This window comes from Pinus tabuliformis, chromosome 5_1, assembly GCF_031772625.1.
Source record: "Pinus tabuliformis cultivar Carrire ecotype Pingquan chromosome 5_1, CPIR1, whole genome shotgun sequence".
Classification (NCBI taxonomy): domain Eukaryota; kingdom Viridiplantae; phylum Streptophyta; class Pinopsida; order Pinales; family Pinaceae; genus Pinus; species Pinus tabuliformis.
This window is the reverse complement of record NC_142305.1, coordinates 756,200,708-756,216,713: the sequence shown is the minus strand read 5'-3', so window position 1 is coordinate 756,216,713 and position 16,006 is coordinate 756,200,708. Positions and strand designations below refer to the sequence as shown.

General features: G+C 37.5%; 1 protein-coding gene across 4 annotated transcripts in view; it reads left to right on the top strand.

Moving 5' to 3' along the window:
- Nucleotides 1–16,006, top strand: part of LOC149167147 (eukaryotic translation initiation factor 4E-1-like) — an 89,812-nt gene that overhangs the window by 45,839 nt on the left and 27,967 nt on the right. For all 4 annotated transcript variants that reach the window (XM_089432885.1, XM_089432884.1, XM_089432883.1 and 1 more), the window contains exon 3: nt 15,994–16,006. This exon is cut by the window's right edge and continues 159 nt beyond it. In XM_089432885.1, the coding sequence (XP_089289011.1) occupies nt 15,994–16,006 (13 nt within the window). The remainder of the gene's footprint in view (nt 1–15,993) is intronic.

Sequence of the window (16,006 nt, the reverse complement as noted above, 5' to 3'; positions counted from 1 at the left end):
AAGAATTTGTTCCATTCCAATCCAATACATTGCACAACAATTTATAACAATTGAAGAGTATTACGTCCAATAGGATTTGAACCTATACCGAAGGTTTAGAAGACCTTTGTCCTATCCATTAGACGATGGACGCTCTTTTTTTTCTCTTCCCTTTTTTTTATTTGAATTCCCTTTGGCATACATTGTCCTGATCTAAAGCCATGGACCCGATAACATGATCTCTTCCAATCCAATGTGAGAAAGTTACATAGTGTCTACTTTTTCCGATAAAGGGGTGTTTGCATGGGTTTGCCTTGGTATCGCGTTCATACCGTCGTATTGAATGATCCTGGACGGTTAATTTCTGTACATATAATGCATACAGCTCTAGTTGCTGGTTGGGCTGGTTCAATGACTCTGTACGAATTAGCAGTTTTTGATCCATCCGATCCTGTTCTTGATCCAATGTGGAGACAAGGTATGTTCGTTATACCTTTTATGACTCGTTTGGGAATAAAGGATTCATGGAGTGGATGGAACATCACTGGAGAAACTGTAATTAATCCCGGTATTTGGAGTTATGAAGGTGTGGCCGGGGCACATATCATGTTTTCTGGCCTGTGCTTTTTGGCAGCTATCTGGCATTGGGTATATTGGGATCTGGACATATTCTGTGATGAACGTACGGGAAAACATTGTTTAGATTTGCCAAAAGTATTTGGAATTCATTTATTCCTCTCAGGAGTAGCTTGTTTCGGATTTGGAGCATTTCATGTAACGGGTTTGTATGGTCCTGGGATATGGGTGTCTGATCCTTATGGACTAACTGGAAAAATACAACTAGTGGATCCAGCATGGGGAGCTGAAGATTTTGATCCTTTTGTTCCAGGAGGAATAGCTTCTCATCATATAGCAGCGGGTATTTTGGGTATATTAGCAGGTCTATTCCATCTCAGTGTTCGTCCTCCCCTACGTTTATACGTAGGATTACGCATGGGGAATTTTGAAACGGTCCTATCCAGCAGTATTGCTGCTGTGTTTTTTGCAGCTTTCATTGTTGCTGGGACCATGTGGTATGGCTCCGCAACTACTCCGGTCGAATTATTCGGTCCCACTCGTTACCAGTGGGATCAGGGATACTTCCAACAAGAAATAGATCGACGGGTTTGTGCCGGTCTGGCCGAAAATTTAAGCCTATCAGAAGCTTGGTCCAAAATTCCCGAGAAACTCGCTTTTTATGATTACATTGGTAATAATCCAGCTAAGGGGGGGTTATTCAGAGCAGGTGCAATGGACAATGGAGATGGAATAGCTATTGGTTGGTTAGGACACCCTATCTTCAAAGATAAGGAGGGAAATGAGCTTTCTGTACGTCGTATGCCTACCTTTTTCGAAACATTTCCAGTAGTTCTGGTGGACAAAGAAGGAATTGTGAAAGCCGATGTTCCTTTTAGGAGGGCAGAATCAAAGTATAGTGTTGAACAAGTAGGTGTAACTGTTGAGTTCTATGGTGGTGGACTTGACAGGGTCAGTTTTGGTGATCCTGCTATAGTTAAAAAATACGCTAGACGTGCTCAATTAGGTGAAATTTTTGAATTAGATCGTGCTACTCTAAAATCTGATGGTGTTTTTCGTAGTAGTCCAAGGGGTTGGTTTACTTTTGGAAATGCTACATTTGCTCTCCTTTTCTTTTCTGGACACGTTTGGCATGGTGCTAGGACCTTATTCAGAGATGTTTTTGCTGGTATCGACTTGGATCTGGATGCTCGAATAGAATTTGGAGCATTCCAAAAACTGGGAGATCCAACTACTAAAAGACAAGTGGTATGATATGCCCTTTGCTTAATTAACTAATAGTTATAGATTAAATTTTACATAACATTGCCTCCCTCTTGAAAAGATGCTTTGTCCTCAAAGCATACGTAACGACGGGTGCCGTTGACGAAACACTTCTGTCTCCCAAGAAGCTTTTTCTTCAGCTTTTTCTTCTGGTAAGTCCTTCCACTTGATCAGGTATTCCTTGATTACTCGTGATCACAACTTCTTTTCCCTGCTGGAGATGATACCTTCTGGCTCTAGAACAACCCTTCCTTTGTCATCTAAAGTCGGAAGTGTTGTTTGCGCTGATTGATGTTCACCAAGTGCCCTTTTAAGGTAGGATACATGGAAAACGTTGTGAACACGACTTTTATCGGGAAGACTTAAACTGTATGTTGCTTGGCTGACCTTTTTGTTAATCTGGTATGGTCCATAAAACCTTGGTGCCAATTTGTTTTTTCCCCTTTGTTTTAAGCACAACTGCTTGTATGGTTGGAGTTTAACAAATACCCAATCTCCAACTTCAAATTCTCTCTCGGTTCTACCCAATCTCCAACTTCAAATTTTCTCTCGGTTCTATTTCGGTTAGCTTGCTGCTTCATACGATTCCTTGCATTATTTAGATTTTCTTTTAGAGTTTGTACGACTTTTTGGGTTTGTTCTAATTGGTTTTTAACAGCTGGAAGCTTCGTCTCGATGATAGCCAAGTCCTTCCATTTTGGAGGTTCGTAACTGTACAGAGCTTGAAATGGAGTCATTTTTGCTAACTTGTGGTAAGTGGAATTTTACCACCATTCAACGAGATGTGGCCACTAAACCCACTTATTTTGTTTGTTTGTGGCATAACAATGTAAGTAGGCTTCTAAACATTTATTGACAACCTCAGTTTGGGCATCCGTTTGAGGATGGTAAGATGAACTCATGTTGAGGTGGTTTCCTATATGTTTGAAGAATTCCTTCCAAAAATTCCCTTAAATTTGGCATGTCTATCGCTCACAATGACTTTGGGAAATCCATGTAATTTGTAAACATTTTTGCAAAATATCTCAGCAATTTGTTTTGCTGAGTCTGATTTCCTCATTGCAATAAAGTGAGCATACTTGGTGAGTTCGTTGACTACTACAAGAATTTTATCCTTACCATCAGATACATGTAAACCTTCAATAAAGTCCATTGATATTTCCTCCCATTTTTGATTCAGGATGTTTAAGGGATGAAGTAGTCTGGGTGTCATAATATTTTCATTTTTATTCCTTTGGCATTTATTGCATTCTGCTACATATTTTTGAATATCATTACTCATTCCTTTCCAAAAAAAAGATTGGCGTGCATTATAATAGGTTTTAAATAATCCTACATGTCTGGCTGACAGTGAATCATGCGACTCTTTGAGAATCTTGTCTTTCAATTTAGAACTTGAATTCAAATAAAGTCTTCCCTTGTACTAAAGAATATCGTTCTTCCATTCAAATTTTGAATTCTGAGGCAGGTTATTGATTATAGCACTTGTTTCCGGATCTTTTGCATATTCACTTCGAATCTCATTAAGCCATTCGGGAACAACAACTGAAATTGCAAGTAATGATGGTTCTTCGTCTTTCCTCGACAACGCATTAGCTACTACGTTATCTTTTCCTTTCTTCTGTAATATATCCATGTCAAAGGTAGTGATTGTTTCTATCCATTTTTTTTGTTCTGTAGATAGTGTTTTCTGTTGGAGGAGATGCTGAAATCTATTATGATATGTTCGTATTAAGAACTTACTTCCCAAGAGATATTGTCTCCATTTGGCTAATGCGTGCATAATAGCAAGCATTTCCTTGTTGTATGTAGATTTGAGGCGTTCTTTCTTATTGAGCTTCTTGCTTTCAAATGCAATTGACCATCCTGCATTAGTACTGCTCCTATGCCAAAACCTGAAGCATCACATTCAATTATAGGGGCATTAGACATAACTTCCTTCAATTCTTCAAAACACTTTTCTGCTTCATCATTCCATCGAAATGAGTTCTTCTTTAGAAGGTTTGATAGGGGTGCGGTTATATGGGCATAGTTTTTAATAATCTTCAATAATACCTGGTCAATCACAAGAATCCTCTTAGCTTGGAGATATTAATTGGTTTGGGCCATTCCCTTATAACCTTGATCTTATTAGGATCTACTTTTACTCCTGCTTTGGATATTATATGTCTGAGATATTCTAGTTCTTCCTTCCCAAAAGTGCATTTGGACTTCTTGGCATAGAACTGATGTTTTTCTAACACAATAAAAACTTGTTCCAAATGTTGTAGGTGCTTTCATGTTTTACTGTAAATTAGAATGTCATCAAAGAATACTAACACAAACTTCCTTAGATATGGACGTAATAGCTCGTTTATAGTAGCTTGGAATGTTGCCGGTGCATTGGTTAAACCAAAAGGCATTACTTTAAACTCATAATGACCTTCATGTGTTCAAAATGCAATTTTTGCTACGTCTTCCAACCTTATTCTGATTTGGTAATACCCTGACCTTAAGTCCAATTTTGAGAAGTATTTAGCGCCATGTAGTTCATCCAACATTTCATCAATAAAAGGAATTGGAAACTTGTTTTTAATTGTTATTTTGTTTAGTCCTCGATAATCGACGCATAATCTGAACGATCCATCTTTCTTTCGAACTAATACAACTAGAGCAACATACAAACTTTTAATTTTTGTGATGATGCCACACTTTAAAAGATCTTGGACTAATATCTCGATTCATTTTTTTGATGATGTGGATATCGATACAGTTTGATGTTGATGGGATTTGTTCCTGCTTTGACTTCTATTGTATGCTCGATTTCTCTTTTAGGAGGCATCTTCATCGAAAGGTCTTGGAATAATTTTTCGTGCTTCTGAATTAGCTCTTGGACTTCTGGTGCTTCTTCATTGACTAGATTCGAAGTTAAACATTTCTAATTGATGATACTGTACTACATAAGCTGGCGTCCTGTTTCGAATCATTTTCATCATCTGGGATGATGATACAATTTGGTTCTGTGGTGGTTGGAACCCATATAATTTGTATTTTTGCCCTTCCCATTTAAATTTTATAAATTGCTTTTGATGGTTGGCAAAGTACGAATTTTGTACAAGAACCGGTTGGTTTGGTACCAAACTGGCCAAAAACGGTTCATGTCACTGGTTCAAACCGGTTTTGGCCTCAATTGGTTGGATTGGAATTGCTCCCTTACTACAAATTTCATTCCTCAGGCATCCTTTTTTACAAATCTTAGCAACGCCTCAGCAGCAAGGTCGGTTTTCGAGAGATGAAACTCCGTTTGTTCATATGAGATGTTGGCTTTTACACCTTCTCAATCTTTGTTTCTGCTGGACAGATATCATAGCTACGACAAAAATGTTTGTTGATAGTGGGAACGCACAAAATATATTTGCCAAACCGGGGATCAAATCTCAGCCGTGTGGATTCTTAGCTAAAACCCCACTCAAAATTATGCTACAGTAGTTATAGGCAAAATATACCAATTGATCGCAGCCTCATCGGGGATTGAAAGACGAATCTTTTAAAAGCAAGCAGATGGTCTTACGAATCACATGAAGAAACAAACGCTCGATGCGTCGGTCATACAATAAATTAAAGACGATTTGAAAATGGGTAAGAAGGCTTTGTGCTTTAAACTTTATGTTAAATTTTAATGATATGCTGACCTTGTTTCATTATCCAACTCTCATCAGAGTAAAAAACAACCCCTCCCTCTGCAAACCTTGATCCCATCATGGCAAGTAGACCCCAATCAACGTTTTTTTGCAAACAATGCAATCAAATTCCAAATGGTTCCATTCAGTGGACCTTACACATAGACATCCCACGCAAACCATCGAAAAACTCGTCCTTTCATCATGAAGGTAATAAAAAAGATGTAGTTTCATATAAATAAAAGTGAAGGTTCAGAGTACCTACAACAAACATTGTCCTCGTACCAGTTGGTGCTCTGCCTCCACACAGCATCCTAGTAAGTGCACGAGGTTTCACAACATTTACAGCTATGACTGTCACTCAGCGTGCGTCATCCTCTTAACAAAATGGTTTACAGAACTCAAACCCCAACATCATAAGCAACAAGCACTCGATCGAAATAAATAGTCTCAGCCTCTTTCACACAGAGTCGGTGCTTATGAAGGCCACAAACAAGTGGCTCGCCCATTCAACAAAGCAAATCAACTGTGCTCTAATACCACTGTAAAAACACATAAGATTGCAAACCAAACTCAACTATAATAAATATTGATCTCAAAGAATGATGTACATATAAATAAATACAAGAAACCGTTGAATTATTTTTTGGGTCTTCTTGGACTCCAATAACTACTCACCATAATACAAACTAACCCAATCTTTAACCTCGAGGATTAGTTGTCTAACATATCTTACAATACATGTCTTGCAACTAAGTTGCAAGGGTATCCATACACATACAATGGGTATGCAAATCAGGTACTATTATGTGTACCATATACTTGGTTCAGAAGTGGATATGTACATGGGTATGGCAAGGTACCTTCCCCACCCAAAAAACTGAAACATACCCCGATCTCGGTACTCAAACCCCTATATTAGGTACATCAAGGGAAACTTTTGCATGAGAAAAGCCCCAAAAATATTTTAAAAAGGTGGGCCCCTCCTCGAAAACCCTTACCGATCCCATTGTCACCTTACATCTGGTTTTTCCCATGGTTTTAATAATTTGCATCTCTAATTCATTCCTTATGTGAGGCTTCAATCCAAGCATATAAGATTGGAATTGATCTTGTGATAACCCAGGCACTTGTGTTCTTGGAATTAATCTTGTGTCTCACACTCTTGTGTGCATTTGTAATCATCTCCATTTTTTGTAACCTAGCATATTTTGCCAAAAAAATCATTTTCTTGTATAACTCAAAATCTTTTAAAGAATTTGCCTTTAAGCATCCTCCACATATGGCACTAAGGAATCCCACCACATATACTAGTGCTGCCGTCTAAATGCATGGATGATATTTTGATTCTCTCCCTCTGAATATTACGTATCCAAAATATTCTTCTTCCTTATTTATCAATTGCACACTATATTTTTCCTTTCCATTAAGTTTCGACAAATTGAACTTGACATACTAACAATTTCATGTACCATGGTGGGTTAGTGTTGCCCTATGGTGGCCATTAGAAGAGCGATATGCACATTGTGGGTGAATGGAGTAAAGTAACATTTTGGTTGGGCACCATGCTTGCAGTAACAAGCAATAGATGCAATTGGAGTATGGTTTATTTTAATACTTCCTTGCCTTATTCAAGCTATTTCTTTAACCCATCTTGGTTTTTCTTGATTTCAACATTGAATTTTTCTTGGTCCCATTTTGTTTCTAGCTTGTTTTGCTTGAATTACTCTTCTATCTTTTCAATATTGGTGGTTAATTCTATATTATTTACAATTTCTTCCATGTAGAGTCTACAATCCCAAGACACGATTGTTAATTGCTAGTGCTATGGTACAAAAAGACACAAGGCCTCCACAAGTTCCAACCTCCACAGATTTCGATCTCCATGGTTTCTATGCTCCACAAAATCTAGGCTATCGAAAATCTAACCTCTACAAACAAGGCTCCACAATTTCCAACCTCCACAATTTCCTATGGTGATTTACAACAAATCTATCATAATAAAAGCAACCTAGGATTGGATTTAATACCAACATTATAAATGTTAAGATGACTCCAAGGGAGAATCAAAATTTTGGGAGGCTTTCACAGACTCATGCATCATTGAAAGGATGGAGTAGCACATTTCTAAGGATGGAGGAGGATACCCTAGTTCTAGGGTTTCTTCAGATGGCAGGTAATGCATCTCTTCTTCAAGTTCAATGAAAATCTCTCTTCTTGGTGAGTGGCTAGTGGATGGAGCAAAGGACATAGCTATTAGGGATCTGATTAATTATTCTATGGGTCAAGTCCTCCTAAGTAGTTATTACTATAAGTAAAGATTTATGTTTTTTAGAGGAGTTTACTTTCCTTCCTCTTCGATAACTCTTAATAAGCAAGAAATGTTGGTTGGGAGTCCTTGGAGATATGAGCATTCTATGTTGGCTTTATTCCTATGGTATGATTCATTTAGTTCAAATAATGTTGCAATAGACAAGTGCCCGTTGAGGCTATCTATCTTAGGTTGCCCTGCCAATTCTAGGACAAAAGAATCTTGAAAGTTGTTAGGGAAAAGATTGGCTCCTTTTGAGGTATTGTTCAAGGAACCCCTTATAGACATGTCACTACATGTCTTATGCTTTAATCCACTTTGTCAAAGGGGCTCCAAGAAGAATTTATAATCGAAACGAGCAAACTATCCTAGGGTCAAATGCTTGACCATGAAAATATTCCATTATGGTGTATGTATTGTCATGCTCATGATCATTTATTTAGAAAACGCCCTAGGATGGTTTGAAGAAGAGGAAAGTTGTTCAAGCTTGAGGATGGTCGAGCAACCGCAAAGAGGCGAATAATAGTACTCCATATGTGTCTTTGTGTCAAAAGGCTATACCCACAAGGATTAGCGGTCAAACTAGTAGCAATGTGGGCAAGATGTTTTGGGTGGAGGTAGTGCCAATAATGAATCAATGGAGGTGCCTGCTAGTTATGATGCTCCATTGTCAAAGGGTTTTGGTATGAATGGTGCTCATTCATCTCTGAAGCAACCCTCTTCCTTGTTGCTTATTCAAGTCACCCGAGGTCTCTCTATCTGCTCTTTTTCTCAAAGGTTAAGGCTGAAGGAGCTCTAAATTTAAGGCTAGAGTCTTCTAATTTAGATAGATGCCCAAATATTTGATATGGGAATGAATACTCCCAACTTGTTGGTTCTACTCTTGAGCAGCCAACATGTATTCATGCCTCAACTACTTCAACTCCATCTTCCTTGACTAGGGTCCCATCAATTGATTTGAAGGAGGTAGTGGCATTATTGGCAGTTTCTTCTTCATCGCAGTTGAGCTCAAATCGACTCAAGGGTTATAATCTTTATATTAGCAGGTCCCTTTTTCCTTGAATGTGTTGATTTTTAGGGATTTCTTAATTGATGATTACTTCCAGTGATTCTTAGTTTAATTCATCTTATACTGTTCATCATTAAGCAATTACACGAGAAAATCATCAACAATAGAAGAATAATGCCAACAAGAACAAGAAGAGAAAGCCAAACACAAGAGACAAAAATTTACCCTGGGAAAACCCCAAACCAGTGGAAAAACCTTGCAACCTTTTCTCAGAGAAATTTGTCCATTCAAAAAGAGATACAATATGAACTTCCAAATCAAACTAGGTCATCCTGACCACAGAATTTAACATAGACCAAACCTAGTCAAACTTTCCATAAGCCACGTCAATTTGTTGCTCATAGAATTCGTCCTTCCATAGACTCGATTTGATGTCCAGACATGCTTAGAAATAAGTGCCTCAAATTAGCCTCAGATCTGTCCTCCATTAGTCCTGAAATTCTGCCTCAGACAGTCCAAATTTGACCTCAGAAGTGATTAGAATCCTTGTGCATATGAGGAGGACGATTGACCTTATTTACAGTGATCAATGGAGCCCCAAGAGGTGCAACTTTTGGTAGGAACCAACATGACTTTATGCTGGGCCGACTTAACAAATTTTAGGAGGCAAAATTTATATTATAAAAATTCAAATTTCATTTCTTTCAAAGCCGACTTGAAGCCAATTTAAATTTGCCAATATTGGAGGGCTAATATAAATAATGAAGACCAACTAAATCAGCAAAACTCCAACAGAATGATGGATTATGTCATGTGCTTGCAAACCTAAACGTGGTTATCTTGTGCATTGGAGTGGACACATTGTTGGTCAATTCATTAGGGAGACTTTCTCAGCTAATAGCAAGTTCTTCCTCTTTCCCACTGATCTCCGCTAAAGATTTTGAGACGTGTTTCTAGAATTGGGGCTAGGGCTAAGGTGTGTTCCTGTTATGTAAAAAATTAGTTAACTTAGGTTTATTATTTAATTTTAATTTTAATTAGACGAAAGGGCACGATCATAAGATCATGCCCTTTCCCAAAGGGTGTCCATGGCGGTATATAAGCCAGGCACTCGCAATTGTAATATCATCATCTATCTATTCATCTTTCTAATAAATATTTATATATAAATTTCTGCATATATCTTTAAGTTTTCTGCTCCATTGGTATCAGAGCCATCGAATCTTCTCGCCTGTGCAAGGTTCAAGCACCTATCCGCTGCCATACTCACTGTACATCACCATTCTGTCTGCTGCGTAAACCACCAAACCCTATCCGCTCTCTTCCGAGTCCACTGCCCACTGCCCACCTAAGCTATCGACCGAGCAAGAGTCGTGGTTGCCTCCGTCCTCCATCCTGCCCCCACACTGCCATCGTGCCGCTGCCTCCGCACTGTCCAGGCTTACCCCGTCTGCATCCACCCTTCCGCCAGTCGTTTTTTTTGTTTTGTTGCTGTCATCAAAATCGAACCGGCAGTAGTTCTACGGTTACGTGTGGTGGACCTGCGGTTCTCTTGAGTAATTGCTGCGGTGATATCCGCTGTATGTTAAACCCGCTGCTGCCCCTGTCCGCTGTACGCCAAACATCTGCGGTGAATTCCGCTTGAGTTTTTTTTAAAAAAACGTTCCGCTGACAGTTTCTTGCTGTGCTATCAGTACTCATACGTCCAGTCGCTCTTGTTGCCTACCGCCAACCCATCGACCCGTAGCCGTCCGTTAAAAACTGCGATGATACGCAATATATTTTTTTTGAACAGTCAAGGGTTCCGTCAGTCAACGTGACTGTTCGGATAGTAATATATAATATATACTTATATCATTAATTTATATATATGTTATATATATTAGATAACTTAATCTAATTATCTTTCATATATATATATATATATATAACGTCAAATCTATATATATATATAACATTTATTTATATATATAACGTAAAATATATAATATATATAACATATATATGTAATTCTATTATATATTATATATAATATATATAATTTGATTAATTAAAATTTATTTTAATTAATTAAAAGTTATATATATAAGTTAATTTAATTAATTAAAATTATTTTAATTAATTAAAAGTTATATGTATAAAACTTATTTTAGTTAATTTAAAAAAAAAAAGGAGGGGAAAAACATTTTAGCTGGCAAATAAATACACGCCCCCGCAAACCCGCTCAATGTCGACAATGACAATGGCGGATTTCCAAAAAAGGTTGTTGGATGCAGAGCATAAGATAAATAACAACCACGACGAGGTCAGTAAAAGATTAAATGAAGTCGAGAGCAAGCTGGGGGAGCAAGCGGACAAAATCAAAAATCTTGAAGATACGACAAATCGAATAGAGATAAAAATGGAAAGTCAACATGTCCAAACAGGAGTAAACTTCAAAGAGGTCTTAACAATGCTAAAAGTTCTGTGTAAAAGGTCGAATTGTACGCCCGAACAACTGCTAAAAGAAGGTGAAGAGAATCAAGAACACCTTTCGTCAGATTCAACTAAGTCCACAGACTCTCATGACAAAGTTGAATCCCCAAAAAAATCAGCGACACCCCACCAAGAAGCGAGTAACACAGCCTTTACAAACAAGCAACTCTGGGATAACTTTACCAATCAACACCCTTTTTTCGCTCAACCAGTAGCAACATACCAGCGACGGGCAAAAGTCGAGATGCCCAAATTCGATGGAAACGAAAAAAACAATGTTGCATGGATAAATAAAGCAGAAGAATACTTTGAGATATATGACATCACAGACGATGACGAAAAGCTCAGACATGCATCCATGAAAATGGAGGGAGAAGCATATAACTGGTATATGTGGTGGAAAAAGACAACACACGTCATTAGCTGGAGGAAATTTAAAGATGCATTCTTCAAAAGATTCCAAGGTGTAAAGGAAGAAGAGTTCTTTTCAAAACTCATCAAACTACGACAAAAAGGAAGTGTTGATGAATACACTCAAGAATGGGAGACCTTAGTAACACGAGTACCTGGGTTATCAGAATCTCGTCTAATTCAGTCATACATCTCGGGACTCAAAACCCATTTACAAGCAGAACTTGAGATGCATGACATTACATCTATAGAAGTAGCAAGACGAAAAGAAAAAACAGCCGAAAAGAAATCCGAACCAATATTTTGGTCAACAGCGGAAAAAGCTTATGCAAGACGAAGGATACCCCAGTGTGTGGACTCAAATAATACAAGATATGTTCCACCACATCGTCGTGAAGATGAAAAATCTAATGTGGAAATGCAAAGGATAAAAGAGGGTAAATGTAAACGTTGTGGTGAGAAGTGGGACCCCAAACATAGATGTGTTAAAGGAAAAGAACCAAAGAACCTATATAATTGTGAAGCAACCAATGATTCGAATAGTGAAGATTATGACATAGAAGACACAGAAGACGCCGCAGAATTCTCACCAGAATTAGATGACGAAAGTATTCCGCAAGTGTCATTATCAACCATGACAGGTATATCACAACCTCAGACCTTAAAGTTAAAAGGACACATAAAGAAGAACAACGTAGTGGTTCTCATAGACTCTGGAAGCACACACAATTTTTTAGATGCAACCGTGGCAAAGAGACTCAATATCTTTTCGTTTCCCTTACCAAACATGAAAGTGATGGTAGCTAATGGTAAGAAGATTGAAAAGGTAGGGAAATGCCATAAGGTCAATTTGCAGATTCAAGACTTTAATCTAGAGTCTCCATTCTTCACGGTACCGTTAGGAGGAGTAAATGTAGTCTTAGGTATCCAATGGTTACGAACTTTAGGTACTTATGCCGCCAACCATCAAGTACAATTTATAAACTTCAAATGGGGAGATCAAAAGTACAAGCTACACGGATTCCAAGCACCAAAAAATCAAGTTGTATCATCATCTCAGATGATGAAGCTGAGTCGAAGAAGAGCACCTGCTTATGCAATACAATGTCACCAATTAGAAATGTTATCTGCAAATATGACCAGAGAAGAGTCACCAGAGATACAAGATTTGATTCGGAGGCATGAAAAAGTATTTCAAGACCTACCTATGAAGATGCCGCCTAATAGGGAAATTGAGCATACAATAGAAGTCAAGGCAAGATCAGACCCTGTCAACATCAAGCCATACTGATATCCACATCAAAAAACGGAACTTGAGAGATTAATCCAAGACCTTTTAAAATGTGCGACCTTGATCATCTTAGAATATCTGATCAAGTGGAAAGACTTACCCGAAGAGACGCTTTCTGGGAGAATGAATCATTCTTCAACAACATCCGTCGTTACTTATGCTTTGAGGACAAAGCATTCTTTCGAGAGGAAGGCAATGTTATGTAAAAAATTGGTTAACTTAGGTTTATTATTTAATTTTAATTTTAATTAGACGAAAGGGCACGATCATAAGATCATGCCCTTTCCCAAAGGGTGTCCATGGCGGTATATAAGCCAGGCACTCGCAATTGTAATATCATCATCTATCTATTCATCTTTCTAATAAATATTTATATATAGATTTCTGCATATATCTTTAAGTTTTCTGCTCCAGTTCCTCTTCAAAGCTTAATGATTATACTAGGCTTCAACATTAGGCAAATGATGTTCATGTCTCATCTCTCATAGCCCTCTCTTCTTCTTTGCGGGTCTATAAAGATTCAAATTTCATTTCTTTTAAAGCCGACTTGAAGCCAATTTAAACTTGCCAATTTTGGAAGGCTAAAACAAATAATGAAGACCGAATGAGGCTACAAAACTCCAACAGAATGAAGGATTATGTCATGTGCTTGCATATCTAAAGGTGGTTATTTTGTGCATTGGAGTGGACCCATTGTTGGTCAATTCATTAGGGGGACTTTCTCAGCTAATAGTGAATTCTTCCTCTTTCCCATTGATCTCCACTAGAGATTTTGAGATTGTGTTTCTAGAATTGGCTAGGCTAAGGTGTGTTACTCTTCAAAGCTTGATGGTTATACCAAGCTTCAACTTTAGGCAAATAATGTCGTTCATGCAATGGTCTTATCTCTCATAGCTCTCTCTTCTTCTTTGGAGGTCTCTAGTATACAAGTCAATTCCAAAATACTCAAAGGATTTTGTTAACCTGAAGTCTCCTTTTCCATGTAGCTCACGCACACATAGCTCCATTTGAAGTAGAAAGCATTGTGGCCAAGAGAGTTGGGATGGCTACAAAGTAATTTTGGACATAAGCTGTTGTTTCAAATTTTGAGCTTTTGTGACATATGGCCTAAGGTCTTTAGATGTTAGTGTTTTTTCCATGGTAATAATTCAGTGATCGGAACAACTTCTTGAAAAAGCAATATTGTACGTCTAATCTATACAATACAAGAATAGCTTTTGGTTCCCGGTAGCCTATAGGTTTTACTTCCTTTGATTTTCTTCTAGTGGATACAAGCATACCTTGAGCTCCTTTTTGCTTAATCTCTTTGGTGTAGTCCATCTGTATTTTCCCTTCTTTAATCAAATTAATAAAATATATCAATTTTTCCTTGAGAAATGCAAAGAAAAAGATTTAAAAAGTTAAGTTAATCTAAATATCCCAAGTAGAAAAAGAAAACAATACACACACACACAGATATATATCCTCCTAAAGAGAAATTATTAATGTCTCATGTTAAAAGATAAGGTCCCCACCTGAGGCATCCTACCAAAAGGATCGTTTCAGGGTCCTAGCTTTGACCTCTCTGCAGACAAGACACTGAATCCATCATCCATCTCTTCATCAAATTGTTGGAAATACTGAGGGGGGATGAATCAGTATTTTTTTTACATTTTTTACTTTACCAATTTAGATCACTTATAAACAGAACACAAAGTGAACAATACAGAATAAATAATTTTATTAATCAGAAATATCAAGGACTCCAATCCTGCTTTTACAATAAATCAAGTACAATAATGTTTAGGGCTCCAAACCTAGATGAAGACACCAATCTCCAAATCCGCCAGGCTCCAACCTGTACTTTGCCAAGCACCAACTTGGTCTTTACGAGGCTCCAACCTTGTCTTCTTGAGGACTCCAGCCTGTTCTTCTTTTAGGGGTCCAACCCACGGCTTCAATACAACATAGGGTTTTTGCAGGACTTCCAAAAATATGTCGAACAAGTCGTTGACAATTTCTTCACGTATCCCCAAGAGTGTCTTCACCAAACTCCAATTATGCACAGGGTCTGCTCAATGATGCCTCCAAGAACATCTTCACCAAGCTTCAACAACGTACAGGGATCTGTTCCTGTTGGTAAAATTTGTCATTGATGTCAATATGAGCATTGATGAAGATAATAATGGCATGGATGATTGTTGAAGCAAGATGCTCTAAATGAAGAAGACATTTGGAGCCCTAAAGAAGAAGCCATAGCATATGACGAAACCATAAGCCTACCATGGAAAAATATATGATTGTCATGGATAGGATAATGATGACAGTTCACAAAATATAATTTTATTGATGGAAAAATGACCTCATTTAAGGATGGAATTGGCATAGGCTTGTAGAGGACGTTTTCCCCTTTCCAATGAGCCCTTACTTTTCTTCTAACTCCTCTTACACAGAGAAAATGATTTTTCAAGTTGAAATATAATAATTTTGAATGTTGGCCGACATAAGCCTTTTCAGACCGGTTTGGTCTGGTCCTGATAAAACTGATTTTAATGTACAACGGATTTATTGAGATTTGGGGCAAATGTGGTAATATCTATATTTTATGTTTTTCAACATAATACCTATATTTTTGTACATAGAACTTGGGTTAATATCTAAGAGCAAGTCATTTTACAAATTGTTGGTGAAAAAAAAGCAATATGTGAATATTAGTTGCTGAAGCTTTCTGTATGTAAAATATTTAGATATGGAAAAATATTATTTTTACTGTTTTCTAAATATCATATATGTTGTTCTTGTACTGTGTAGCAGAAAGAAGTGAAAGAAGATGCTTTTTGTTTCCTGCCTGAGGCTACAATAGTTAATAACAACAATGTTTATTCTTCCATATCTTCCTAGATATTACTCCAGACTCCAGAGTCCAGACTGTTAAGATCTTTATTCTAATAATTTATTCATTTTTTACACATTTTATTTGCTTGCCAAATATTGGTTTTTGATATTTCACTATTTGACTGAATTTTCTGTCAAATTCCAGTGTTTTTAACAAT